A 26,259-nucleotide genomic window follows, 5' to 3' on the forward strand; every position below is an offset into this window, starting at 1 on the left:
CAGAAAGCGCGTCTTGGCCTCGGAGATTTTATTACAGATAAACGTTTAAAATAATTAAAGTAAAAAAAAATAATAATTGCAAACACGTTTAGATTAAATCTTTTTTCAAATTCCTTGAACATGTATTAAGAGTTTCAGGTGTATGTTTAAGATTTTACAGTTTATAAATATTCCCTACTAAATACCTATCATTTTGTTGCTGTTCCCTCCTGTATCCCCTCTCAAAATATTCGGAAATAAAAGTCAAATGTAAAAGGATTAAAGTCTGCGTGCAGATTTTAATAGAACTTCTCCAAGCATTTACTTGTCCCGACATGCCTTTATAGTGAAATGCTGCTGTACAACTACATGAAATTGCAAAACATGTTTTTCACTGTTGATTTAAAAAGACACTGAAGTATGCTTTTGTTTTTCTATTCTAAACAGTCAAAAGCAAATCTCCGACTTAGACTTTTATCTAAATCCTATTTGAAGAATTTATACTTCAGCAAAATATGCTGTATGGCAAAAGGAGTACAAATAGAAATCAGAACAATATGGCAATATTCACGAGCATCTTATAGTCAATCTTCAACATATATTATGCAAAACACATAAATGATACTAATATTCGCTAATAGAAAAAAGGACTAGATAACAATAAAAGTCTTTATTGCTAGTTTAAATGTATTTAATTTGGTTTAGCATACACAGCTGATTATATCAGTAGCAAATGTTACAGCTGAAACCAGTGTTTCATGTAATTTCTCAGCCTTTTAAACCCACAATATTGTAATAAAATTTTCATTTTGCCAATGGATAAACCCACCATACAGCTATGTAATCCCAGTAACATAGTAAACAGAAACACACAAATTTTCTATTAATAAAAACAAACTTCACGTCAGGATTTCTGAATAAACACTTTATTTAAATCTCAAAAACAATGGTTCTCAGTTCTCACAATTTTACACTTAGAAATTAAAACTTTCATTACTTATTTTAACATGTCCACTGAGCCATTTTTCAAGTTTGCACAAATGACTCCTACCGTTTACCTATTTTGTAAACTAATGAACTGCACATTTGACAAATGTACATACTGAAATAGCATAGAATAAGTTTTCTAGAATCCCCAAAAGACTTGCTTACAGCTCTGAACGGTTATAGTGGCGTCTGAGCCACTGTGGCATAATGTAGCTAAAAAGCTAAACGTTTACTAAACCCTGGTGGGAGTTTGATTAATCCCCCTGAGTCTTTTAAATCACAACAGAAACCACCAAGAAAACAAGATTTTTGTGCAAAATCGAACACATGATCAGACAAGGTGAAAACTTTGGCACATGACAACTGTCAGCGGACAGTTTATATTGTCTTTTTTAGGTTAAAAACAGATAAGTTGTCATCTCTGTCAGACGATTGGTTCAGGAGCTTCCTTTATTTAACACATCACTGCTGAGTGCAAAGCCTTGGCATACGCTGCAGAAGAAATAACAATTACATACGTCTGTTCAGAGAATGTGTGTGTTGTGATCATTAGTGTAGTAACCACCTTTGGGATTGTTGTGGAAGACACAGTTGTTAGCACAGGTGTCAGGGTGGGAGTCCCAGAAGGAGGAGGCGCAGCAGCAGAGAGGAGGAGGCTCCAGCTTCAGCAAAGAGAGTCGCTCCTTCATCTGAGCTCTCAGAGCCTCGACGTACCTGCCCAAGAGCCACCAGCAGGTTGTTAATCAGATCAGCCTCAACAGCACTAAGGCACTTTCATAAAACACTAGTTTGGGGTGACGGTGGAGTTAAGCATCTGCCCCGTTATTGGAGGGTTGCAGGTTCGAGCCCCACTCAGTCTGTCGCTGTGTCCTTGGGCAAGACACTTAACCCACATTGCCTGCTGGTGGTGGCAGTGTATGACAGCCTCGCCTCTGTCAGTGTGCACCAGGGCAGCTGGTATGATGTAGCTCATCACCACAATGGTGTGAGTGGATGAATTACTCATTGTGTTGTAAAGTGCCTTGGGGGGTTCTAGGACTCAAAAAGGTGCTATGTCAAATACAGGTGATTTTCCACTTTTATCATTACCATAGAAAAGTACCTAGATCAAACACACCTTTCAGTTCTCAACTCACATTATTTTGTCCATCCTGATTGTTTCTTGTTTTTCCAAATGGGTTGAAAACATTACTGATCTTTAACAGTTGGTGTGTTTTTCTTTTCCAATGATTTCATTTTTATGCATAAAAGTGGACAGAGTAGGCACCAATTTAGTTCAAACGTTCTAGTTAGGCATAAAAAGGATAACATGTATTCAGAATCAACCTCAAAGCAGCTCTTACGCAAAAAAGTACGTCAAAATGTCTTATCGTATTGAAGAGGTGGCCTGGATAACCTGTTCAATACATTCTTCTAAAGAATCATCCAGAGGAAAAAAAGGTGAACACAAAATCCTTCAAATAGATTACAGATCTGCTCCTTATTTTTATTCATTTGCATCAACTAATATTACTAATCTTATATTTCACTTTAAAGGAAAACATCTTTTCTCTTCCCAGCTACATTGAATGCTGGTTGGTCTATCTGGAATGCGCTGTACTTATTTGTGTGATACCTCTGTTTCTATAAGGTTGTGACAAAGCTGAATCATTACCACCACACTGATGGATTTCCCCTGTTACAAAAGAAACCAGTTATAACATAATGACTTATGTATGATGGCTTTATTTTGTTCATGTTTTGTGAGTCCGTATCACACATTTCTTCTTCTATCTGAGAATTTTACAGAAACGTCCCATTTGCGATACTCTGAGGGTAATTTACGTGTGCACACAGCCCTCTGATATGCAGCTGAAACAACAGATGCGAGCAGTCGCTAAATATGTCAGCCTTGTGCTCTTTTACATTATCCTTCACAACCCAACAAACTATTACCTCCTGGTGTCTTTTTCTTCCTCCTTAATCTTACTCCTTTGAAGTTGCACAGCTCTCTCCTCCTCTTCCTCTTCGAGCTTCAGCCGTGCTTGAATCAGCAGCTCTCGTTCCTCCAGCTTCCGTTTGACCTCTGAAAGCTGCTGAATTCTCTCCAATCTCCTCTCCTCCTCCAGACGAAGCTTTTCCTTTTCTGCTTTCATACTTGGATGAGGACAAGGACATTTAAAACAAGAACTGGTGACTCTGTCATGCATTAGCGAAGTTCTGCTACATTATGCTGTTCCACCTGATCCTCAGGCTCATCTATTCTAATCAGGAACAACCGAGCCTCAGCAACCAGCAGATTGCTGCCGTGTGTGTCTGCCTCTGTATTAACAGCTCTCAGTAACATCTCTAGCATTCCAGCATAACACGGTTTCCTGATTTCTGTCACAGATGACCCCAGCCCTTGTTCTGCCCATGGATAATTTAGTCTGTACCTTGCTAGGCTCCGATCAATCCTCCTGCCTCATCATCATCACACTTCTGCCTCCTGATCCTTCTGTGGACCAAACCCATCCTTAATACATTTAAAAATCTGCTTCTGTGCAGTTATCAGGTCCCGTTCCTGTACCGTGTTTTTATTCATTTCAGATTTTGCTCATAAATGTGCTTTATGAAAACATTTAGATGAATAAAAAGTCATGTGGAAGAACACACTGTGTTGTTGTTACCTCGCTGTCCTCTGCAGGTGTTTCCTGAGTTTTCTCTTTTCCTTCACATGTTCTCGCTCGCTGTTCATTTCCTGGCGGCGGTGCATCAGGAACTGAGACTGACGCTGCAAACGAAAAATCTGTAACATCCAGTCTGCCAGAAGTTTTAAAAACCTTCATCAGAGCTTTTCCTCTACCTGTTTTCTCACTTTTTCCTGGTCGGTCAGAGGCCAGAGAACCTGTGGGACTCTGGACTTGGAACCAGGATCAGGATGGGATTCATCTGGATCCCAAAGAGTTTGTCTCACCATCTGAAACATTTAAACGCAGAGACTGCGGAAAAATGATAAAACAGAACAACAAATATATAATCTGAAAATCTGTAGTCTCTTTATTTTAAACTAAAACATCATTGCTTTGATTTCCATACTTTTCCAACAGACTCACATCTAAGAAGGAGACGAGCATTGTGACTAGACAAAAGGGAAGCAGACACTCTGTCGCCAATGAAAATAGTCAGAAACATTATGTTTATCTGTAAAAGGGGGATTTTTCCAAACCTCTTTACCTGGAACGTGTATATTTAACAGCAAAAAGGAAAATTAGTAACAGAATTAATTCTGTGCATTCCACTATAAAATATGAAAATGTTCAGGGGGGAGTCCTTGAATCAAGAGCTGTTGGATCAACTTTGGAGAAATCATTTGACAGGATTGACGAGCTTGATGGCGTGGAGACGCTATCTTTGCTGCAGTCTATAAACTTCAATCTTAATAAGATCACAGAACCCTGTTTTAAAAACGTTCTTTTCACATTTCAGTTAATCAGGCAGAAAGATTCAGATTTCCTACAGAAAGGGTCCCAGACTGCATGTTTTAGCTTCTGTAACAAAAGAAAAGAATCATTTCATTTGTAGACAAAGCGATAGCAGTGATATGCTTTATCTAGTTCCAATGCTTCAGCTGCAGTTTGTAGAGATTAAAAAATGCCTTTGTTGTGGTTCTACTTGCAAAATAGGCAGAACTCCTTCCAACTGCAGCTACTTCAGGCACAAACGATGCCAGGGTGGAAGTATTTATTACTTGATACGGCAGAATTATGCTTTATGAGGATTGTAAATGCAACTTTTAGTTCAACACTATAGTCTGCTAAATCATTTTAACAAATTAAAAAAGGTAAGTCTGGCGGATATCAGCCGTGGAGGGGCTGATAGAAAGATTATAGGGAAACTAATATATATATTTTTTACTTCCTACATCTCCGTCCCTTTTTGAATATTATACCATTGGGATGCACAACAATTGTTTAATATAATAAATGTATTATATGACTAATAAATAAAGGTTACAGATAAATAAATAAATGTATGTTAAATACAAAATAAAGAGAAATCTAAACCAATACTGAAAACTTCTCTTTTCATCATAAGTACTAATATCTAACATCAATGAGATTAATAAAGTAAAATAATGAAACGTGACAGACTGAAGATGACACACAATCGAAACGCTGCTGCATGCTAGGAGTTTGGTCACCTTTTGCTGAACAAGTGGACACTCATGTTGACTAATGAAGAGAGGAACATCTTTCTCCTCTTCTTCCTCTTCTAGAACATCCTCCTCTGGTCTGTGCATGTGAGAACTGTCTCTCTGTTGGGTGGAGAGGGAAATGTTTTCATTTATAAACATGCTGGAGCACACCCTGTGCTTAAAAAGAGGAACAAAGCGTTGGGAGCAGACACTCACACGTCTGGTTGAAGAGCTGTTCCATCTGCCTCCTGGAAGATCTGACATTGTTTCCTCTGGCTGGATCGTCCGGCAGGCAGCCAGTCTGAGTCTAACCTGCCTCGTGACTTCACCCGGCTGGAAAAATGTGAAAATAAATCATATTCCATATTTATCACAATCCTAGCTTTCCATAAGTCACACATGGAAACAGTTTGCACATCCGGAACACATCACATTTTTTAATAACACATGATAATAACACTATCACAGCAACAAGTGCATTCTGTCCCCATGACACAGAGGCCATAAACAAAACTAGAACTCACAGGAAACAGACGGATCCCAGATAGAAAATATGTAAAGTAAAAAGCAAATGGGAATTTTAAAACGTAAATAATCGGTTTAGAAAAAGACCTTTACTTTGATGGGTATTTCGGCTCTGTCTCTAACAGACAGTTCTAATTATGAATGTGTGAAAGCCGCCGTGTGCCCTCTGGTAGATAGACAACCACAGAACAGCTTAAAACCCAACCTAATTTTCTAAATATAAAATACATAAACATGGTTTTTAGTATTGTTTGTTATGTTTATGCCTTCATAACTAAACCAAGATGCTTATTGTGTAAAAACCTGTTACCATTAAGAATAATCAACTTTCAGTTTTAGGGCAGAGCAAACTTTCACAGACAAGTTGTTCACAGCACAAATCAGCAATAAGAAAACTTTGACTTAGCTTCTTTTTGAAAGATTTTTAAATTCGTAAACTGCTGCCTCTCACTTTAGGAGAAAATAGAGGAAAATATTGCAGAAAAGAAATGACTAATTACACTTTCCTTTGAAACAAAGCACGGAACGCTGACCGGTAACGAAAAAAAAACACATCTGTGTGATCAAAGTGAGCATCATCAAAAAGACTGTAGAACTTGTGACGAAGTGGAAATGTGTCATCTTCATCAGAACATTGCTGTCCAACAGGATTCTGTCCGGTGTTGTCACACCATCAACGTTAAGCTCCACTAAAGAACAAATGATGTGATTTTTCTAAACACGACTAGTGACCATGTTCCCGTGAGTTCTTTCTGAGCTACTTTGATGGGAAAATCTTCCAAATTATAATGAGTTGTAGCTTTTAATTTCTGCATAATTAGAAGCTTGCATCTCACCTCTGGAGAACTCCTTTGTTGTAACGTCGTTTCTGCAGCCGTTTTCCCTTTCCTGGCAGACACTTGATGCTCCCAGACCTGGTGATGTGGGATTCTTATGTGAGGTGTCACCTGGAAAAAGACACAGAGCTCTAAAATGAAAACAAAAGAGTGATGTAAGGAGCATCAACAAAACAAAAATCCTCCACAGGCCCTTCAGTTGATCCAGTCTCAAGGATCTCTAATTCAGGCCACCAAAGGTCACTGTCCTACAAGCTTTAGCAGTTTCCCTGCTAATCCCCTGATTTAATCACCACATCATCGTGTCCTTGAGCTCCCCTCAAGCTTGTTAATCACCTGGAAAAAGAAACATCTAAAACATGCAGAACAGTGGCACTCAAAGACCGGATTTTAACATTGTATGCAAATTTCTCCACAAGTAGCTCTTTAGGAAAACCTTGAAAGTGCTAAAATGCTTTGTTTACATTCTTAAATTACCATAGATCAAAGTAATCTATTTCAAGAAACAATTCTCTGGAGTTCAGATTGGACTTAAAATTAGTACTTAAAAAAAAAGCAATGTCTAAAAAAATGTTAAAGAATTTTAAGAAACCTGAAGAACTGTTCATCAAGTCCACTTTAAAGATTACATGTCCTTGGGATTCCAGCTATAATTGTTGGAATAATGAAGATATGTTTTATTTGTTGCATCTAAACAATCATGAAGATATAATTTAACACATTTAACTCAGAACTTAAGAAAAACAACATTTTAGGGACTTTTAATTTAATTTTCATTGCTCTCTCTCTCACTCTCTGTTTATTTAGTAGTACTTCACTGTTAGAGTCAGTATTTCACCTCTGAATTTATATGAGGCTGCTGCTGTCTTTGGATGTTAGCTCGCTGGGCCACACGGTGCCGAACTTCATCCTGAAATCGTCTCAGGCTCTCTTCTTTCTTCTGTCTCTTTTCTGTTTGCAGCTCATCAGTCAGCAAAGCAAGATCCTAAAACACAACACAACAAAATATAGTATAAACTGAAAGTGGGACTTCTGTGCAGCTTATCATCTTAGCTTATACAAGTCATTTCAGAACCACACATACAAAAATAACAGTGATCACACCTGGTGGAACCCAACAAAGGACTCTCCTCTCAGCTTCTTGTGAACTTCTACAGAGCCACAATAGAGCATCTTCTGTCTCAGCATGACATTTTGGTACTGATGCTGCTCAGCACAAGATAGCTGGTGAGGACAGCTCAGGGGGTTGTGGGAGAATCCCAATCCCAAACCTGGGCTTGGAATATGCTGATTGGATCCATAAAATGCTGAAAAAGGCTGTTTAGATTTATTTATTTTTTCTAGAAGTTTCAAAGATCAGATATAAATGTCGAGGTGATCGCTCTTCTTAGTCTGTTGCACCTCTTAATAATGCTTTTAAAACCTCAAGTCCACAAAAGAAAAGAACAGCTGTTTCATAACTTATTTATGAAGAGGAATAGATTTTATTTTAAAGCAAGTAGGTGTCTACAAAAAACGTTCTGCATAAATGTGCCCCAGGGCTAGCCTGGCCTGCCATACTGGCAGGCCAGGCTACCCCAGGGCACAATCAGTGTGTAAATGTGTGTGAATGATAGATACACTGTAGTGCAGGGCTATTCAATTCCGGGCCTCGAGGGCCGGTATCCAGCACGTTTTTGGTTTTAACCCTGCTTCAACACACCTGATTTCAATCAGCAGGTGATTAACAGGCTTCTGCAGAGGCTGATGAGCTGCTGCACAGGTGACTCAACCACTTAATCCAGAGTGTTGGACCAGACCAGAGAAACCACCAAAACGTGCTGGATACCCAGCCCTTGAGGCCCGAATACGAATAGTCATGTTGAAGAGTAAAGCGCTTTGAAGTTCTCTGACTTAAAAAATGCGGGTCATTTATCATTCATTAATCACAACGTTCTGGGTTGCTTAGCAACAGTTTAAGCCATACTTACTGACGGGTGTTCCAGCAAGTCCTGCCCGCTTTCCACCCAGGCTCCTACCGCCACCACCGCCTGGTTCCTCGCAGCCAAAACCTTACTGGTTCTTGAAACTATGAGCTCCTTATTTTGGTCCACTCGGGCTCGGTTCTGGAGGTGTGTTAACGTTTGAACCTTGCTTACACTCATGGTCAACAGATGCTGAACTACAGCTAATAATTGTACTAGCTTGTGAGATCAATTAAAAACGGACGCAGCAGTTGACATAACTTACTCATCTGGAATATTCAAGGAAGAAAAATAAAGAAATTTTTGATTAAAAGCAGTAAAAACTAAAGCTATTCGTTTGAGGTTCGCTCGCTTCCCCCTTTTCTTCCTCTACGGTCTTTTTACGGTTGTCAAACAGCCTGAAAACCCGTCAGCGCCACCTGCTGAATAAAAACTGTTCCTAATAAATTACCTAAAATAAAGGCAAGCTTTTCCTTTTTTTAATCTGTTCTAATGTTAAACACCATTAATGCATGTTTGTCTGTTTCTGGTTGTTTTCAACAGGAACATTTTCCCACTTCATCAGTTTAGGTTTTATTTTTGTAAAACAGCTCTCTACTTCCCCCTTGTGGAGGAGATGAGATACTGAACGTTTATTACGAGAATTTTATTATTGCAAGTAATGAATTACAAAACAAATCTCAATGTATTAAAATTTTTGACAAAAACAAATACAATCGTTTTACATATAAAACAGAAATATGATAGCCTCTGTGTATAAATCTGAATTGTAATGTATTACAATTCCAAGAGGCCAAAAAATCTGTTACACATTTGTCCGTGTTATCTAAAACGCTTAAATTATTTTGGGTCCAATTTTAAACTTACTCTCAGTCCATGGCTCATGCACGACCAATTATGGTGCATTCCTTGTTTGTACAATATTCAAATTTTTATTTAAAACAAGACCAGCTTTTGGAATGAATTGGTTTGGTATTAACACAATCTTAGAATTAATTAATAAGTCTGATGTCCTGAATATGGACTTGACTAAAAAAAAGTTGATAGGCAAATAAAGGTTATACTTGATTTTAGAAGATTTCATACTAAATCTAATTATAATCATAGTGACCAGCAGGTGGTGCTACACGCAAAACATGAGCATATCTCAGAGTTCAAACTCCTTGGATATAAATAATAAAATGACAGAATTTTATCATGATTTCAGAAACACACACATTTAAAGTGAATTATTGTTAAAATCTGCAGCCGCATTTAACTGCAGCCATTTGATTCCTGCTGAACATGCAATTTACTCAATTTTCATCATTGGAACTTAATTTTTCCACATATGAATAATAAGCAGCAAAAGGCAGCACACGTCTCTGGAGAACCTTTTAATAGACACTTTAAAGACATACATCTAAACTGCCAAAACACAAATATTTTAGAAAAATCGTTGTTTTTACAAAGTCTCATTACAGGAATTTATGGTTGTTTTGCACCAAGAGCAACATGGAAACATCAAATATAAAGGTTACTCTGAATTTCAGTGGCTCTGACAAACTTGCGGAGTGCATCCGTCTGTGGAGACGAGTTTACCTGGACAGGAAAAAAAGAATTTTTAAAGAAAGTGGCTCAAGTATATTTTAGCACTGATAAAATAAACAGTGGCACATTTTTAATTCTCTGGGAGCTCTAATTGACTTCTGTGTGATTTGAGTGATCGTTGATTATCAATATAGAAACATAGCATAAATATCTATGTCCACACTGTGTTTTGGGAGTAAAAGTCCTGCCTAATCACTTGCACACAATCATTGTTTTAAGCATCAAATAATTAATCATGAATGATGAAGCAGATTACAAACTACATGAATTCAGTCAACAACTAAAAAAAAATATCTCAGGTGGTTTTAGTCAGGAAAATTGCTTTTGTTTACAGAAGAGAGAAAAAGACCTAAAACCTATACTGCAGCCAGCCACTAGGGGCGTTGTCACTTGGGTTCCTGTTGATTAATAAAAAAAAAATTATTTAAATTGTAAAAAGTCTGACTGATAAAAAGAGCAAGCCTTTAATTTTGGGAAGGTGGATTAAAACTGTAAAAATGTTGACAGAGAAGCTCCAGAAAACAAACTGCTGCCAAACTCCTTTCACTTCTGAATTCTGGGTTTATTACAAACATTTGTGACCAAAATTTAAGTGCTCTGACTTGGCCTCCTCACCACAGTCACAGTTGTCAGCTCATGGAAATTGTAAACATTAGAGGAACAAACAATGCCAAACAGATTCACAACGCATGAATTCTTCTGAACAAATCTGAAAAGTGTGGACCGTGGGGTTTGGAAATGAACACACAAGCAATAGGAAAAGACTCTTGGCTCCAGCTACTCCTTCAGCTATAAAACCCAAAGTCATCAGCTGTCAGAACTTGCAGTTACATCCCCACCTGGACTTCAACCACATCTCACTGATGTTGGACATCGGCGTGCACCCTTTCTTAGTGACCTTTTCAAAAATCCTCTCAGATATAAAAAAAAAGAAAAGAAAAGGTGACTCACCTGTATAGACTTGCCAAGCTTGGTTAGTGTAGGTTTATAGGTCTCCATGGTGACAGAGTCAGGACCAATGACATCACTGTAACACTGGTAAACAACAGCAGCGATGCGGTGCACCTGGCAGTGGTTCAGTACTGATAAAACAGCAGAAGGACGAACACAGCAAGGTTATCTGGTGACTAAAAGGTGACCTGGGTGAAGATGAGACAGTCTGACTGGGACAGTCGAGACAAACGTCCTTCATGCCGATAAAATGTCTGTTTGGATTTAATGTATTTAAGCGTTCTGGCAGCATAATAACCACATCAGGATGCAGGATGGTGCGTGCTCAGTAAGTGGAGAGGGGCCTAATGACACTACATTTCACTCAGCTGGCAGAGGCATTTGTTCAAAGTGAATGTTTCCACACACACACACACACACACACACACACACACACACACACACACACACACACACACACACACACACACACACACACACACACACACACACACACACACACACACACACACACACACACACACACACACACACACACACACACACACAGCTGTGTGGGGCTCATTGCCTGGCTCAACAGCAAGACAAAAATGTAACTTGTCAAAAGTCACACTTTGGGTGATACCCGTTCCACATCCCCCTTGTTAAGGGGGACGTCTACCAATTCCTTCATAGCAGTGTGTTTGTTTGCAGTATGCTTGCTTTAGAAGTGGGCACACACTCGTTATTTCAGTTCATTTGTTTTGCTCTCTCTAGTATTAATGAACGCCCTGTGGGGAAAAAAAGCTCTGGCGCTCCTGTTTTTGCGTGGTAGAAGTTAAGCCTGATATATGCTTCTCCATCGGCGTTGGTGCAGAGATACGCAACGCCATTATGCGTCGCCACAAGGGCTCTCCAACGGGCTCACAGATGGTGAAGGAGACCGCAAGCTTGTGATTGGTCAGGACGCTGCTTCCTGTAAATTCGTCACCAGCACCGTCGTTGCCCCTTTAAAAAGTAAAAAGACTGAAAAGATTGAAGAATGCATCATGGAAAAAGTGCTAAAATATGAACGCTTATTGACCCGTGACTGAAGGAGTATAAAATACGGAGCAAACGTGGACGAAATGATGGGAAACGTTAGTTTAGAGGTGGTGACCACATGAAGAGGTGGAGGAGAATGAAGGAGAAATTTGTTTGTTTCATAAAGTCGCTGACGTATTTAAACAATTTAGTAAATACACCATAATGGACCGGATACATGAGTGTTATGGCGGCAGGATACCACAGAAAAGTGCTATGCCCTCTGTTGTCCTGGTGGGGAATTGCTACGCAACCCTCTGCTGCCTGTGCAGAAGGTCCAGTGTGAAAACCTTTCCTACACTCTGTGTGCGTCTCTCCGTTGCAGAGCTCACGGAGAAGTATGAATCAGGCTTTAGTTGGAGGAGTGGGGGAGACGGGGGACAACACGATTTAGAGTCTCACTCATCAATATTAATGATATGCAAACACCTTGCCTCTGATTGGCTAACAGCAACGAGACTCTTGCACCACCTTTGTTTGTTCTTTTTTCGTGGGTAAAAATGTTTTCAGGCTTGTGTTATTTGTGGATTATTGGGTATTTGTGGTGTGCTAAAACACCAACGTAACTTTTCTTTACCCAAGTAAGATGAAGGCAGAGGAGGAGTTGGGTTGCTGTTAGACAATCAGAGGCTATTCATTTGCATATCATGAATATGAACGAGTAAGACTCCATATCCTGCTGTTTTCCAGCTAACTTCTACCCCCTGAAACAGGATGGCCAGAGCTTTTTTCTCTCCCCAGATAACAACTGACAAAGAGTATTATGGGCTATTCCCATCTGTACCTGGTCGGCCCGGGCCGGTTAGTGTAGGTTGTTTACATATCTGGGTGGCCTGGTATTTTTCCGGGCCAACCAAGGCTCATTCTCAGCCCTCTTCTCGAGGGGGTCTGCTTCAGGCCGACCAGGGCCAACACACCCACTGCTGACCGCAAATTCACACCTTCCATTAGAGCAAGCCTCTGATTGGTGGGTAGAATCAGCCCACATGGGCTTAAGGCAAGGATGTGTGGAATCAACCGGGCCAGGCTGGGGCCGACTGGGGCTACCCGGCCCGGGCCAGATGGGAATGGCCCATTAGAGACCTCAGCAAATTCACTGAAATAATATAACCCTAGATTTTGGCTGAAGGAACAAACACAGGTGAGTTGTTCTCCTTTTGCTTTTATCTGCACTAAAGCAGGTGACAGAAACGCTTGGTAATCCTGGTGGATCAGTCAGTCAAAAGAAAACTAAATTACTGTTATGGGCAGTCACATATTAGAACATACTACTTTTATTAAAGCTACACAAGTTTGGGAAAATCTTTGCAAAACTCCATTTGAACTGTGTCCCAGAAAACCCTCAGCTGTCCTACAAAACCCTCACCGCTTGCCCTCTACCTACATCCCAAAAAAAGAATCAGGCTACCCTAGTTCTTAGTGTGAACACTGAAAACTGTGAGATGTGTTTTAGAGGTAATGAGACAAACGAGTGACAGGAGGCCAGGCCTTTGCAGTGCGCGTGAGGCACAAATAAGCACCTATAAGGGTAAAATAGCAATAAAAGCAGATCTACAAAAAAAAAATAATAATAAAAACAGATTACTAAGAACCTCCAGAGGGAAACAATTTGAAGCACAGATAATGTTCAGCAACTCAAAGTATGAATTTAAATCAGGCAGATTTAAGTTTATGCTCATTTTATTGTTCTCTGCCTCTGGATATGTGGGTTATGTAATGGTCAAAGCAGGAAAAGGCAGGGCGAGCGGTGAGAACGTACGATCATCATTTTCTGTCTGCTAAAGAGCTCAGGGGCCATTCTATGTGATATAAAGCTGTTTAACAGTGCATCGGGTTGGCTTGTTTAAATTAAGCGTATATTGATTGAGGAATAAAGGTAACGTGCACATAATATGTTAAGCTGTGACGTTCAGCGATCAACATCATCCAGAGATAACAGCAACAGATGATTAAATGAATTAGCATAATTTGTACATTAACTAATCACCAGTCTTGGCTGCGCAGCTGCATCAGGATTCTCCTCAGGTTCTTAGATGAGTTCTAGTTTCCACTACATGAAGGGACTTTTGTTTTACACGCAGCTATTTGTGATTGTTTTACTCAAATACACATTTTATAGGTAGGGAATGTATAATCTGGGTTATCAGTAGGGTTGTCACGGTGTGAAAATTTAACCTCACGGTTATTGTGACCAAAATTATCACGGTTTCTGGTATTATCGCGGTATTTTTTTTTAAACGTGCTACATTTTCAGACAACTAAATAAACCCTGTATATCAGAAAAATATTGTCCTCGGTTTGTGTTCCAGTGAGCTTTGCAGATGTGGGTAAATGTCATCAGGCAGTAATCATTGTTAAATTCATAATTATTCTCGGAGAGAGACCAACTCTTATCTGCCCCTGGGAGCCCCATAATGCATAGCGTCATTTCAACATGGGGGTGTCCGCGACACGGTTTATATGCAGGTAGCGGCGCTGCGGCTGCTTTATATAGCGACTCGTTGCATTCTCCCTCAACCCAAATCCTCGGATCACGCATTTTAGCTAAAACGCTAACGTTAGCTTGCCTTGCGTTGACTGTAGAGTTGTGGGTGATGGTCACGCAGATGTGCCATGAGATTTGAAGCGTTGCTACCTTTCACAGACCCTTTTTCTGCACGTGCTGCAAACAGGATAGCCGTCTTCTATCAGCTGTCCCTCGGCATTCTTCAAATATCCAAAAATGCCCGTACTTCCCACTTTGTCTTCTTTGAGGGATAAAAAATGTCCTCCTGAGCGCTGCCGTCTCTTCCTTTGGCCATTATTTCAGCTTTAGCTTCAAGAAAGTTTTGGTTGTAAACAACAAAGTGCGCATGTGCCGCCAGCAACTTCAGCAGATGATACGGTGGCTGGTAAGGGTCACCGCGCCTACACCGCAGCCACGGTAACCCACCGAGATATATTTTTTAAAAAACAAGACGGTTATTATTATTGTCATTTTTTTTACCGCTACACCGGTTACCATGACAACCCTAGTTATTAGTAATTAATCAAGCTTTGTAGGTTGGACTAAAATTTTAAATGTCAGAAGTAAAGGTAGCTAGAACCACCCTGAGTGCCATGAAACAACAAGTGATTTATGATTTATCATCTCCAGCCTCACACAGAAACATCTCTCTAATAAAACTCTAAAAGGACAATCAACCTGGGACGAAGTAGTAGTAGCAGTAGGTCTAGAATTAAATCCTCAGCTAAATGTGCTAATTTGTGAGACTGATGAGTGAAAGTGAGCCTTAGCAATGCTTCTGACATGCTCATGTTAAAGAAAATCCGAGCACACCTGCAGCTGGAAGTCCTGTAACTATGTTTGGCTGCTCCAGTGGCTGGCAGACAGGCTGATCACTGAAAGCACTGGTGTGGAGAGCTCGCAGGAAGGGAGCAGAGCTGCTGCACAGATAGTCTGCCGTCTTGTAATCAGCCACCGAGCCATCTGACAGCACGGTCACAGTCAGCTCCCTGGGCTGCAGGCAGTCAAACACCTGCAAGAGACGATGACAGCGAGACCAACAAAGCGTTGTGTTACACATCATCTTCCATCATTAATGGAGGCAATATGTGCTGAAATAATATCCCCTAAAAACAGCATTCTTGGCCAAAGTCAGCACAGATCGTGTTGTTGATGCCAGATTTTACTTGTGTATCTGTGTTTTGGTGGCTAATTCTGACATGTGTGAGAGCTGCCAACATTTTCCCAATTTGCAGTTGTCAAGTTCTGAGAACTTGCGCCCATTATAAGCCAAGGTCAAACAAAAAAAAGAAATTAGACTCTATGCTGAAAGAAGTGAAATCTGTCAGTCCTCTGCTGCTGCAGCAGCAAATCAATTTAAAGGTTGATTGTATTCAGAGTATTTTCTAATTCTCAAGCCAGCTCATCTGGCACCAATCAGCAAGATCTCCACCCTCCTGTTTGCTCTAAAACAACAAAACCTCAACAAAAAAACCTCGGGCCATGTTGTTTGCTGTTTAAATGAAGGATGACCTAGTTGGTGTGGTATCAACACTCTTATTTAACGACATATGTGCAGTTCTTGCGGTGTCCCATTGTGAGGTTTCACAACAGATTAAAAAAATCCGCAGCCTCATCAGGCTGATTGACAGTACCTTTTCAGTCCACTGAAACTGTTGATCTTCTGCGACGTAGCAAGTCACATGGCATATCAAAACCTTTAAGGGGAAAACAAATATTTCACATCAAAACTCACAGATAAAATCAAACACAGGCATCTATCTGCAGGTCGGTTAATGCCGAGGGTGTTTTCAGCACGCACGCGGTGCAGGAGAGTTAGAAAGATGGATTCAGGTTTTTAGTAAAAGTCTGTCGCTGGGTGAATTCATTTAGGTTATTCAGGTTTAACGGGTCTACCAAACAAAAAGAAAGTAGACACATGAAGCACCAGTCCCTAGGGAATGATTAAATAATTAATAAATGATCTGTTTGAGGATTTGATAAGTTCAGATCAGGGGCCTCATCTATCAAGCTTGCTTACGCACAAAACGGGGTCGGAAAACTGCGTAAGCAACTTCCACGCAAACTTTGGGATTTATAAAAGAAAACTTAGCGGAAAAATGTGTGCAACTTTAAGTTGACTAAGGACCTGGCTTACGCACATGTTGGACATGGAGAGCACCTGCAGTGCTGCTGCTGAGAAGGATAAAATTATGAAATCCTGCAGCATTATACCTTGTACTGCTTTGTTTTCACACAGAACAAGACCCCCACACGCGCACATGCACACATGCACACACACACACACACACACACACAGCCTGAAGCACAGAGTACGGAATGCAGAATATCAGCAGGGGGACAGATTGAGACAGAATGTCATGCGTCTGTGACAGTGTGTGTGTCCTGTCACTGTGACCCGATTGATCATGCACCCTGGCTGCTTGGACAAGGGAGATCTCCGTTTGGGTGACTGGCTAGTGCGTGTGACTTTCACCAGGGAGTCTGGGGATTGAATCCTGATTGGACCATTTTTTTTATATCCGCCACAGATCTCTCTGAAGAATTCACAACATTGACGGCTTCAGCAATGCTGTGCCACTCCGTGGATTTTCGCTTATTTGTTTTGCAAAAGCACTTCCTTTCATTTCTTCACCTCACCCACAGGTACCGAAATTTCTGCTTCTGTGAAATTGTGCTTCCTTGATCTGCCTTGATCTACGGTCGCCATGTCATTGGCGAAGCACTGCAACAGCCGGCTTATGTATATGCATGAGATCCACAAGGCACTTTGCATTGACTATTTATGGCAGTAAGTGGGCGGGGTGAGGGTGGGATGTGACTAAAAAGCAGCTGAGAACCTTTCTAGATAGTTTCTGATTTATGAAGCGGAGATTGCGTGAAGCTGTGCGTACTCCACGTTTGATAGATCACAAACCTACTTGGCGTAAGTACTTTTTTTTTTGCTGAGCTTAAGAACGGTTTTAGTAAGGATTCTACACGATGTTTGATAAATGAGACCCCAGATCTGCATCAGATAACTTTTTTATTTGAAAACCAACTACTGGTAATAATTTAACAGTTTCACTTATTTTAATATATCCATCCATCCATTTTTGTAACCCGCTTTTCCATGTAGGGTTGTGGGGGGCTGGTGCCTATCTCCAGCTGTCTTTGGGCAAACAGGCGGGGTACACACCCTAGACAGATTGCCAGTCCCTCGCAGGGCAACACAAGGACACACAACCATGCACACACACACACTTAAGGACAATTTAGAGAGACCAATCAACCTATCGGTCATGTTTTTGGACTGTGGGAAGTGCACTGGAGAGAGCCCATGTGTGCACAGGAAGTAAATGCAAACTCCATGCAGAGAGACCCCAGGCTGGGATACGAACCCAGGACTTCCCTGCTGCAAGGAAACAGCGCTAGCCACTGCGCCACTGTGCAACCCTTATATTAATATAATAAAACACAAATCAAATCCTTTTCTTCCCATTACCAGGGTGAACTGACCTCTCCTTACAGCCCAAAAACCACATAAACTGACCTCAATCCTGTGAAAACTGAACCAAAATATGCCACCTTTATAGTGGGAATAAAAGGACTTTCAGTAAACCGGTGATTCATAAATATTTTGTGAACAATCACGCTTATCTGCTTCTGTCGTCCCTCCGTTTGTTAAAATCCCTGCAGCCCTCTGAAAGAAGCAGGACAGGTGTGATAAATCTGAAGCTTCCGCTGCAGCACACAGTCATTATCTGCATTCATCTTGATTAAATCAAACGTGAAGGACGTAAGGCAAATACAACAAAGGCACGCACACGCGCGCGCGCACACACACACACACATACACAACTGGCTGCTTGAAACTCTAAATTCTGACACTTAATCCAACATGATTTTCTTCTCTTGTAATGGCCTTTGATGAAGTAAAAAGGATCATTTTTGTCACAAGTATTCATCAACACGTAGCCTGCAGCTGGACAATAATGACATTAATAGAAACATCTCTAACAGCACAGGAGACCAATTAAAGGGAGGATGAGGAGCAGAAGTTCTCAACAGTCATGTGCTTTCTGAGGTGTTATTCAGCAGCAGATATATTCTGAAGTGTTGATTTTCTCAGTGTGTCACTCACTGCTGGGGTGTCCTTGTGTCGGTAGAAAACACATGCCGACTCCTCGCTGGTCTGCCCGGTTGCAGCACGGCTCCTCTCGTTCCACACCAGCGCTCGTCCAACTGCGTCCCACTTTGCAGAGGCGAGAACGTACGCTGACAGAAAGCCTGCAAGGACAGATCCTCTCAGTATTCAACAAACAGCTCGCATGAGAAAAGAGTGGGGCATTTTTCAAGCGACAAACTGTGTTGGAACATTTTAATTTCATCTTATAGCTGGAGCTCAGAGTCTCATGACAGGCGAAGAGAAAGTCTGATGCAAAAATGAATGAAAACAAATGCCATTGAAACAATTATTGTTTGATTTGGGTCAAATCTGTACCATGCAACTATGAACAGCACAAACTATGAAGACTGAAGACTTATTAGTGTGCTTTATTAAGAAATAGATGGTTCACGAGAGAAGAGTTTTTTTTACTTAAACTATTTCTAATATAACAGGTAAGTAGATAAACAAATAAAACAATAAGTCTTGCAGTAATAATAACCTGCAGAGACAGAATCATTTTATAAATACATTAAATTTGCTGCACAGATGATCATACAGATTACTTGTATTAATAATAATAATAATATTAATAATATATAATTAATAAAATGCCAAGATTTTGTTTCAGTTAGCAGACAAGACTCAGTATGGATGAGTTAGTTCTGTAATATTACTGGCTGTGCCACATGATGGACACATCATAGATACGACCAGAGCTGGACACAACTCACTGGCAGCATTGTGTCCCACGGCGAGGACAAAGTCTGAACACAGCAACTTGTTTCCACTCCTCAGTGACTCTGTGACATCAGTGCTCCACTGCAGCTGAACAGTCCTGATTAACGGAGGTGTGGGGCAGAAAAAATACACATGATTTAAATGTGCTGAACACTCATTCAATCAATACATTTGCATTTAACTCCTCAGTTAAAGTTTTACTGGCATTATCCTGGTACACAATAACATTAATGAAATACTCTGTATGTGTTCAATACCTGTGCAATTCCAGATTTACATAGTATGTCTATGTCCCTTATAGTATGCTGCATAGTTTTAGAATCCAAGTTTTTCATTTTTTATTTGAGGTTTTTAGCGGTCGAATTTTACGATACTAGCTTACTGCCTATGTGTATACACATGTACCTTTGTTATTATTTTTCTTCAAATTATTTTCTTAAGTGTTTGCGTAGCTGTAACAAGTGAATTTTCCCACTGTGTGATCAATAAAGTTGATTATATTCTGTTCTAGTAGGAATGAATGCCTTTTAAGTCATACTTATGGGGGAAAAAAGCCCAGAAGTGCCTGAATCAGCACCGAAAAACACGGCAGAATTCGGAGGCTTATTTCCTGATATTTGGACATCTTGTCTCTGGCAAGCTAACAGCAATGCAACTCTACCACTGACTCCAATTGCTCTGCAATGAGGAGCTTCTACTGTGTGGTAGAGCTGCTAATGGTAATGGTTAGCCTCTGCTAGTCGAGATGTTCTCTGCCGTTTCCTGGATGCTAAAACAGCAGCATTCCCCATCGTAAGTCAAGATGGGTGAATCCACAACTGTTAAGTGGCATTGTGACGCAGATCTGTCAGGCTTTTCAAATCCTAGAGTTTCACCGTTTATTTTCTATCAGAAGCTAATTCAGGAGATAGGTGTAGGAGGCTGTTTTCATGTTCGGCCTGCATGAAAAACTCAGAGTGACCCATCATAATCAGAAATAATCATTAAACATGTTTTTTCAGCATTCCACACCTTTGACTTTCACTGGGTTTTAAACATAAAAAATGCCATTAAAGGGCTAAAAACATGTTTGTTTGTTTTTTCAATCAAGGCTTTTATGATGAATGTGTATTGGTGCTGCATGCACATGCTGAACTAATTCAAGTGTTTGTGCTCAGCCCACTCACTAGATTTAAAAAGGATGGCAAAAATAATAGAAAAACATTACTTACTCAGGACAAAACAAAATTAAACTTAAACAATAGCCCTATTGAACAGTTTGAACAAAAACAGTGACAAAGACGGTGTTTGCCATGTTGTTTGAGAGTAGATTTGATTGGTTTTAGGCAGAAAAATGAACAACATATAAAAATGCTTTTCTTAGCTTCTGCAGTGAGTTTCAAAGACAACGTTTACTGTTTCTGTCCTGACGACAGCTTTGGAGTTCATAGGATGACCAAAAAAATGCTAAACATAACAAACAAGTCAGATCCTGGACAGGTACTTTTCAGCTCTACTAACAACAAAAATTATTTGCTCCTTTTGCATTAAAGACTTATGGTTGTTTTTATTTAAATTGACAAATTGAAGTTTGCACCACTCCTACAAATGCATTGCTGCAGCATGTAACAGTGATCAGTAATTAAAGAAAGTAGTTAAAACACTGTAAACAAATCATGATCAGACGGTGGTAGTCTATTCTTCTGCTATTTTAAAAAGCGTTAAATAATAAATTAAGAACAGAACAGCAAAATACATTTGTTTTCGTGTGAAAAATTGCATAACACTACATTTTTTGCTGTTATAAATCCAGTTTCATCGTGGTGCGTTCAATGACCTAAAATGTCATTCGTCATGTTAGCTAAAGCCACTGGGAAGATGCTCGTAAAGGAGAGATGTGAGACACGAAACTCCACAAATATAAAATTGGGATCTACATATATAAATAGCATACATATAGCATATAAATAACTTATTTAACTATTCTAATTCCTATTTTCTTGTCTCCCTCGTGCTACTCATGCTAACGTATTTTACCTCTTTTCGTCCAGTTCTCTGCGGATTTGCTCATCTTCTTCATTTTCATCAAGGTCCTCGTCGTCTTCATCTACAGCCCGAGAATATACAGATAACACTTCACCGAAAAACGTTGCCATTATGCCTGAAACTTAAACAAAAAGTGAAAGTTTAGCTTTGACACACACATTCACTTCCGCCGGCAGTAGATAACTGTCAAAATAAAAGCGTCACCGTCTCCTTGTTTCAGAATAAAAGCGACACTTTTTCCAAAGATAAAAGTGAGAGCGGTCTGTTTGATAGGTTTTACTAAAACAATCCAGCAGTATAGTTTCAACATATTTTTTCAATTAGTTTGGGTAACATAGTGAAAAAAAATTAACAATGCTCACTATTCCTCCCTTACATTAAACCTCAAATTAATCCTAAACCTTACACATTCTTAATGATAAAGTCCTATTTATTTGTAAAAAAAATAAAATGAAATAAATAAACAAAATACATTTAAACATGGATTCTTTTTTTTACTGGTTTTTCGTGATTTATAAGATGATTTTCTTGTCTACAGAACTGCAACATCATCTGACAATTCTTGTGGGATTCCACTGGATTTATGCAAGAGCTGTTCATTTAAATCACTAAATAATTTAAGGGTGTGGCTCTTCCATAAGTGTTGTTTTACAAATCCTTTTAGTTTGAATGTGACAAGCAACTGGAGCAGGCTGCGTGCTATTTTTGGCCCTTTTCACCAATCACGGATAAACTTGACAGGTTACAAGCCTCCACCAGCCTCTATATGGTAATATATAATTAACAGTGGATAAAAAGCAAGAAAGTTAAAGGATGCTGGCAGATCATCTTCAGCATGGCTGGCTGGAGACATAAGCCAAGTCATTCTGGGGCAATTTGGCCTCAAGTTGACTGCAGTGAATCTATCCCTTCGATTGTGTTGTATAATTCATTTCCCTGTAAGCGGTGCCCTGAGAGATGAGGGGGAAAACAGAAATGTAATGATATCAGCATGGTCATAAAAATTCTTCATTGTCACCAGAAAATGTCCAGTCTTAGAAAGACAAATTGGATATCAGGGTGAAGCTAGGAGGAGAATAGAAAGTAAGCTATATTACTGGTGTGGAGCAATAATGTATCAGGAGGCCATAAAGTAACAACTGGAAGGTTTCCCGTAACAGAATGGAGCAACATGCTACGAGGAAGCTTCGGGCTGCTGTTAATATAATTGATAGTCTAGAGGAGGTGAGTGGGAGGGATGTTCTGCAGCTTAACAGACACTAAAGCCTACGGGGCTCAAAAAAAGGGGGGAATGTCAAAACACGACAAACAGGAGTGTCGCCACTTTACTGGCCATTAAAACAGGAAACCAGTACAACCTGCCAGAGGAAAAATACTTCCATGTCTGTCCATCCCCATGCCAGGACGAAAATGCTGATGGTCCCTCTTTGAATTTATGTCACGATCCATGGTTAAAGAAGAAGACCTAATGCAGGACTAAGAAGATGGAGGAATAAACCTGTAGGAATGAAGGCTTTGGAAGTTGTTCTTTGGGGAATCTCTAAGGCACTAGGAAATTGTCATCTGGAGGAGAAAGTAGCTTCAAAGGAGCTTTACTTCTGATATTTAGACATCTCGCCTCTGATTGGCTAACAACAATGTGATTCTACTACTGACTCCTGCAACGTTGATGATTTATCACCACAAATAACAAAAGCCTGAAGGAGTTCTAATGTGTTGTGGAATTGCTAATGCTAATGGTTAGCTTCTAATGGCCGAGACATTCCCTGCTGTTTGCTGGACGCTAAAACAGCCTTCCCCGTTGTGAGCCAAGCTGGGTGAGTCCATAAGTGACAGATTTATTATGTAGATCTGTCTGGATTTCCTTACAAAAGACCTTAAACAGAAACAGTTTCTCATTTTAACATCTTATTGATCCCCACCCTATATTTTTGGGAGTTTGATTCATTCATTTTTCTGATGATCGAAATAAATCAATCACAGCCGATTTTCTCCTGTTTAAAATTTTGTGGTTCAGAAGGATCAGCAGCTCTGGGTCTCTGGTGCATCCTTTTTTAGAACATTATTACCTCATCAGTCAACACCAAGCATTTCCACAGCGTTACAAAGTGGATGATTGAACAGCTGCACATCTCAGCTTATTTTTTTTCCTTTTTAGGCCTGGAGTCACATTTGTGTCCTTTTACATTCCTTAAGGCAGCATCTGAGATGTATTTTTATTTTTTTCATATTTAGTTTCTTTAAAGCCCCATAAATAAAGTTTTTCAGGTTTAATGAGGCCGCTCAAACATTTTCCTATTCATTTATTTTTTTTGCAGCTCAGTCGCCGACCTTGCAAAGCTCGCTGAGTGAACCGAAGTCTTTGAAACACTCCTTTCTAATTGGATGTTTTTGCTTTGTGCAGAGACAGATAGAAACACACATCATCTACAAGGCCTACAGGCAGAACCAGCAACTAATGCGAGAAAAAAATAACTCCCCAAATCACAGCCAACCGTCATCATGATTAATCAGTTTAGGGCCATAAATAATCTGACGATGAGTTGTCCGGGAAAAACTGAGAGAGAGACAAAACAGTAAATAATGATAAATGAATAACTTTCTAATGGTTTATCAATAACCGCTCGGTGTAATGCATGAATTAATTTGTACATAATCTGTAATGAATGTTTAAACAATCAGACTGAACTAGTTCTCTGTGTTCAGAAATTAATTTGAAAATTAATGATGAATGACTCAAAAAACCTCATGGTAGTGTCTTTACAGTTGTTATCAACTACTAATTGTAGTCAAGCAGAATGTTGTGATTCATAAAATTAAATTTGATTATTAACGCAGAAAACATGCTCAGCGATACCGAAACTACATGTTATTTACAGCATCAGATAAGAGAAGCGTCTGGAGGAAGACACAAAACAAAATGTGAAACGACTGTGAAAAGAAGTGATGAGTATAAAGAAAAGATTTTTGTTTAATGAAAACCTATTTTTTAATGATTATTCCTGATTGTAATCAGCCTCTCTGAGTTTTTCATGCAGGCTGTACATGAAAGTAGTCTCCTACATCTATCTCGGTGAAACTCTAGGATTTGAAAAGCCTGAATGGTCTACGTCACACTGTCACTTAACATTCATGGACTCACCCATCTTGGTTGACGAAGGAGACGGCTGTTGATGGTTTAGCGTCCAGAAAACAGCAGAGAACATCTCGGCTAGTACAAGCTAACTGTTAGCATTAGTACCTTCACCACACGGCAGAACTCCTTAAGGTTAATTGTAGAGATAAAACATCAACGTTGCAAATCAGTGTAGAGTTGCGCTGCTATCGTCCAGTCTGAGGAGAGATGTCCAAAAATCAGGAAATGAGACTGAATCCTGCCGTCTGAAGCTCAGCTGTGATGTGGGTCACTAATAGTTCCTGGAAAGGGTGCACCAGTATATTTGCCCCCCCCCCCCCCCCCCCCAGAACAACTTACAAGGCATTTACTCCTTGAGACCACTGCTAATGTATCGACTGAACAAGTGAACCACATCTTTAAAGAATGGGAATGAATGTTTTATTTGAACAAAATTTTGGAGTTAAACATACATAAACGCATCTGATGATGTAAGAATGATTGGATTTTACACAGCTGCATGGTGGCGCATTTGCTAGTGCCTTGAAGCAAGAAGGTTGCAAGTTTGAATCCCGGCTGTTTCCTATCATCCTCAAGTGTGCTTGGGTTTGCAAGCACTCCAGTTTCTTCCCACTTACCAAAAACATTCAAGTTAGGATAAATGGTTAATCCTAACTAAATTGTCCCTTGGTGTGAGTGCTTCTCCCTGTGATGGACTGAAGACATGTCCAGGGTGTCTCCTTGCCTCTGGCTGAGTGACTGCTGGAGACAGACACACGCTCTCCACAACCCTATAGAGGATGAAATGGTTTAGACAAGGAGTGTGAGAGATGTGATGCTCTCTTAAATTTTGTCTCCTGTCTGATGACTGCAGGGTGGGACAAGTCCTGGTCACTTTGGTCCAACATCTGCATGTTTATTCCCTCCAGGGATGGGACAGCTCACATGCAGCAGCCCTTCCTCTGTAAGGCTTTGACATCCTGAACACAGACTAGGATAACATCCTATGTGAGGATGATTTAAAACTATTGAGAACCCTGAAGACCTCAAATATATACAGTTGTTGACTGGTCAAGTACTTGGTGTGGACATGATGAGACTACGTCAGGTCCCGAAGCACATTTCAAAGACAGAACACCCCTCTAATTACTTCTTCACATAGAAAATTAGCCGATTGAATGAATAAATGTACAACTCGTGTAAAAAAATCTATATCAGTTCCAACTTCGTCGTCGTCTTCCTCCACTTATCCAGGTCCGGGTCGCGGGGGCAGCATCCCAACTAGGGAGCTCCAGACCGTCCTCTCCCCAGCCACCTCCACCAGTTCCTCCGGCAGGACCCCAAGGCGTTCCCGGACCAGATTGGAGATGTAACCTCTCCAATGTGTCCTGGGTCGACCCGGGGGCCTCCTGCCGGCAGGACATGCCCGAAACACCTCCCCAGGGAGGCGTCCAGGAGGCATCCTGATCAGATGCCCAAACCACCTCAACTGGCTCCTTTCGATCCGGAGGAGCAGCAGTTCTACTCCAAGTCCCTCCTGAATGTCCGAGCTCCTCACCCTATCTCTAAGGCTGAGCCCGGCCACCCTACGGGGGAAACTCATTTTGGCTGCTTGTATCTGCGATCTTGTTCTTTCGGTCATTACCCAAAGCTCATGACCATAGGTGAGGATTGG

At 40.3% G+C, this 26,259-nt stretch overlaps 2 protein-coding genes across 2 annotated transcripts; both read right to left on the reverse strand.

Moving 5' to 3' along the window:
- Positions 1 to 889: 889 nt before the first annotated feature.
- Positions 890 to 8,833, reverse strand: ccdc15 (coiled-coil domain containing 15). Its single transcript, XM_015961162.3, has 10 exons — positions 8,454 to 8,833; positions 7,322 to 7,468; positions 6,484 to 6,594; positions 5,339 to 5,455; positions 5,129 to 5,242; positions 3,791 to 3,904; positions 3,615 to 3,718; positions 2,902 to 3,102; positions 1,532 to 1,680; positions 890 to 1,458 (listed from the first exon to the last, which is right to left on the reverse strand). Exons 1-10 carry the CDS (start codon positions 8,625 to 8,627, stop codon positions 1,421 to 1,423), a joined length of 1,269 nt encoding a protein of 422 aa, XP_015816648.3. The 5' UTR covers positions 8,628 to 8,833; the 3' UTR covers positions 890 to 1,420.
- A 975-nt stretch (positions 8,834 to 9,808) lies between these two features.
- Positions 9,809 to 21,666, reverse strand: psmg1 (proteasome (prosome, macropain) assembly chaperone 1). The gene is made up of 7 exons (XM_015961165.3): positions 21,461 to 21,666; positions 19,438 to 19,541; positions 18,680 to 18,825; positions 16,191 to 16,253; positions 15,370 to 15,568; positions 10,989 to 11,119; positions 9,809 to 10,028 (listed from the first exon to the last, which is right to left on the reverse strand). The coding sequence occupies exons 1-7, from the start codon at positions 21,577 to 21,579 to the stop codon at positions 9,951 to 9,953; spliced, it is 840 nt and encodes a 279-aa protein (XP_015816651.3). The 5' UTR covers positions 21,580 to 21,666; the 3' UTR covers positions 9,809 to 9,950.
- Between the last annotated feature and the right edge of the window lie 4,593 nt (positions 21,667 to 26,259).

The sequence above is a fragment of the Nothobranchius furzeri genome, chromosome 10, assembly GCF_043380555.1.
Source record: "Nothobranchius furzeri strain GRZ-AD chromosome 10, NfurGRZ-RIMD1, whole genome shotgun sequence".
Taxonomy (NCBI): Eukaryota; Metazoa; Chordata; class Actinopteri; order Cyprinodontiformes; family Nothobranchiidae; genus Nothobranchius; species Nothobranchius furzeri.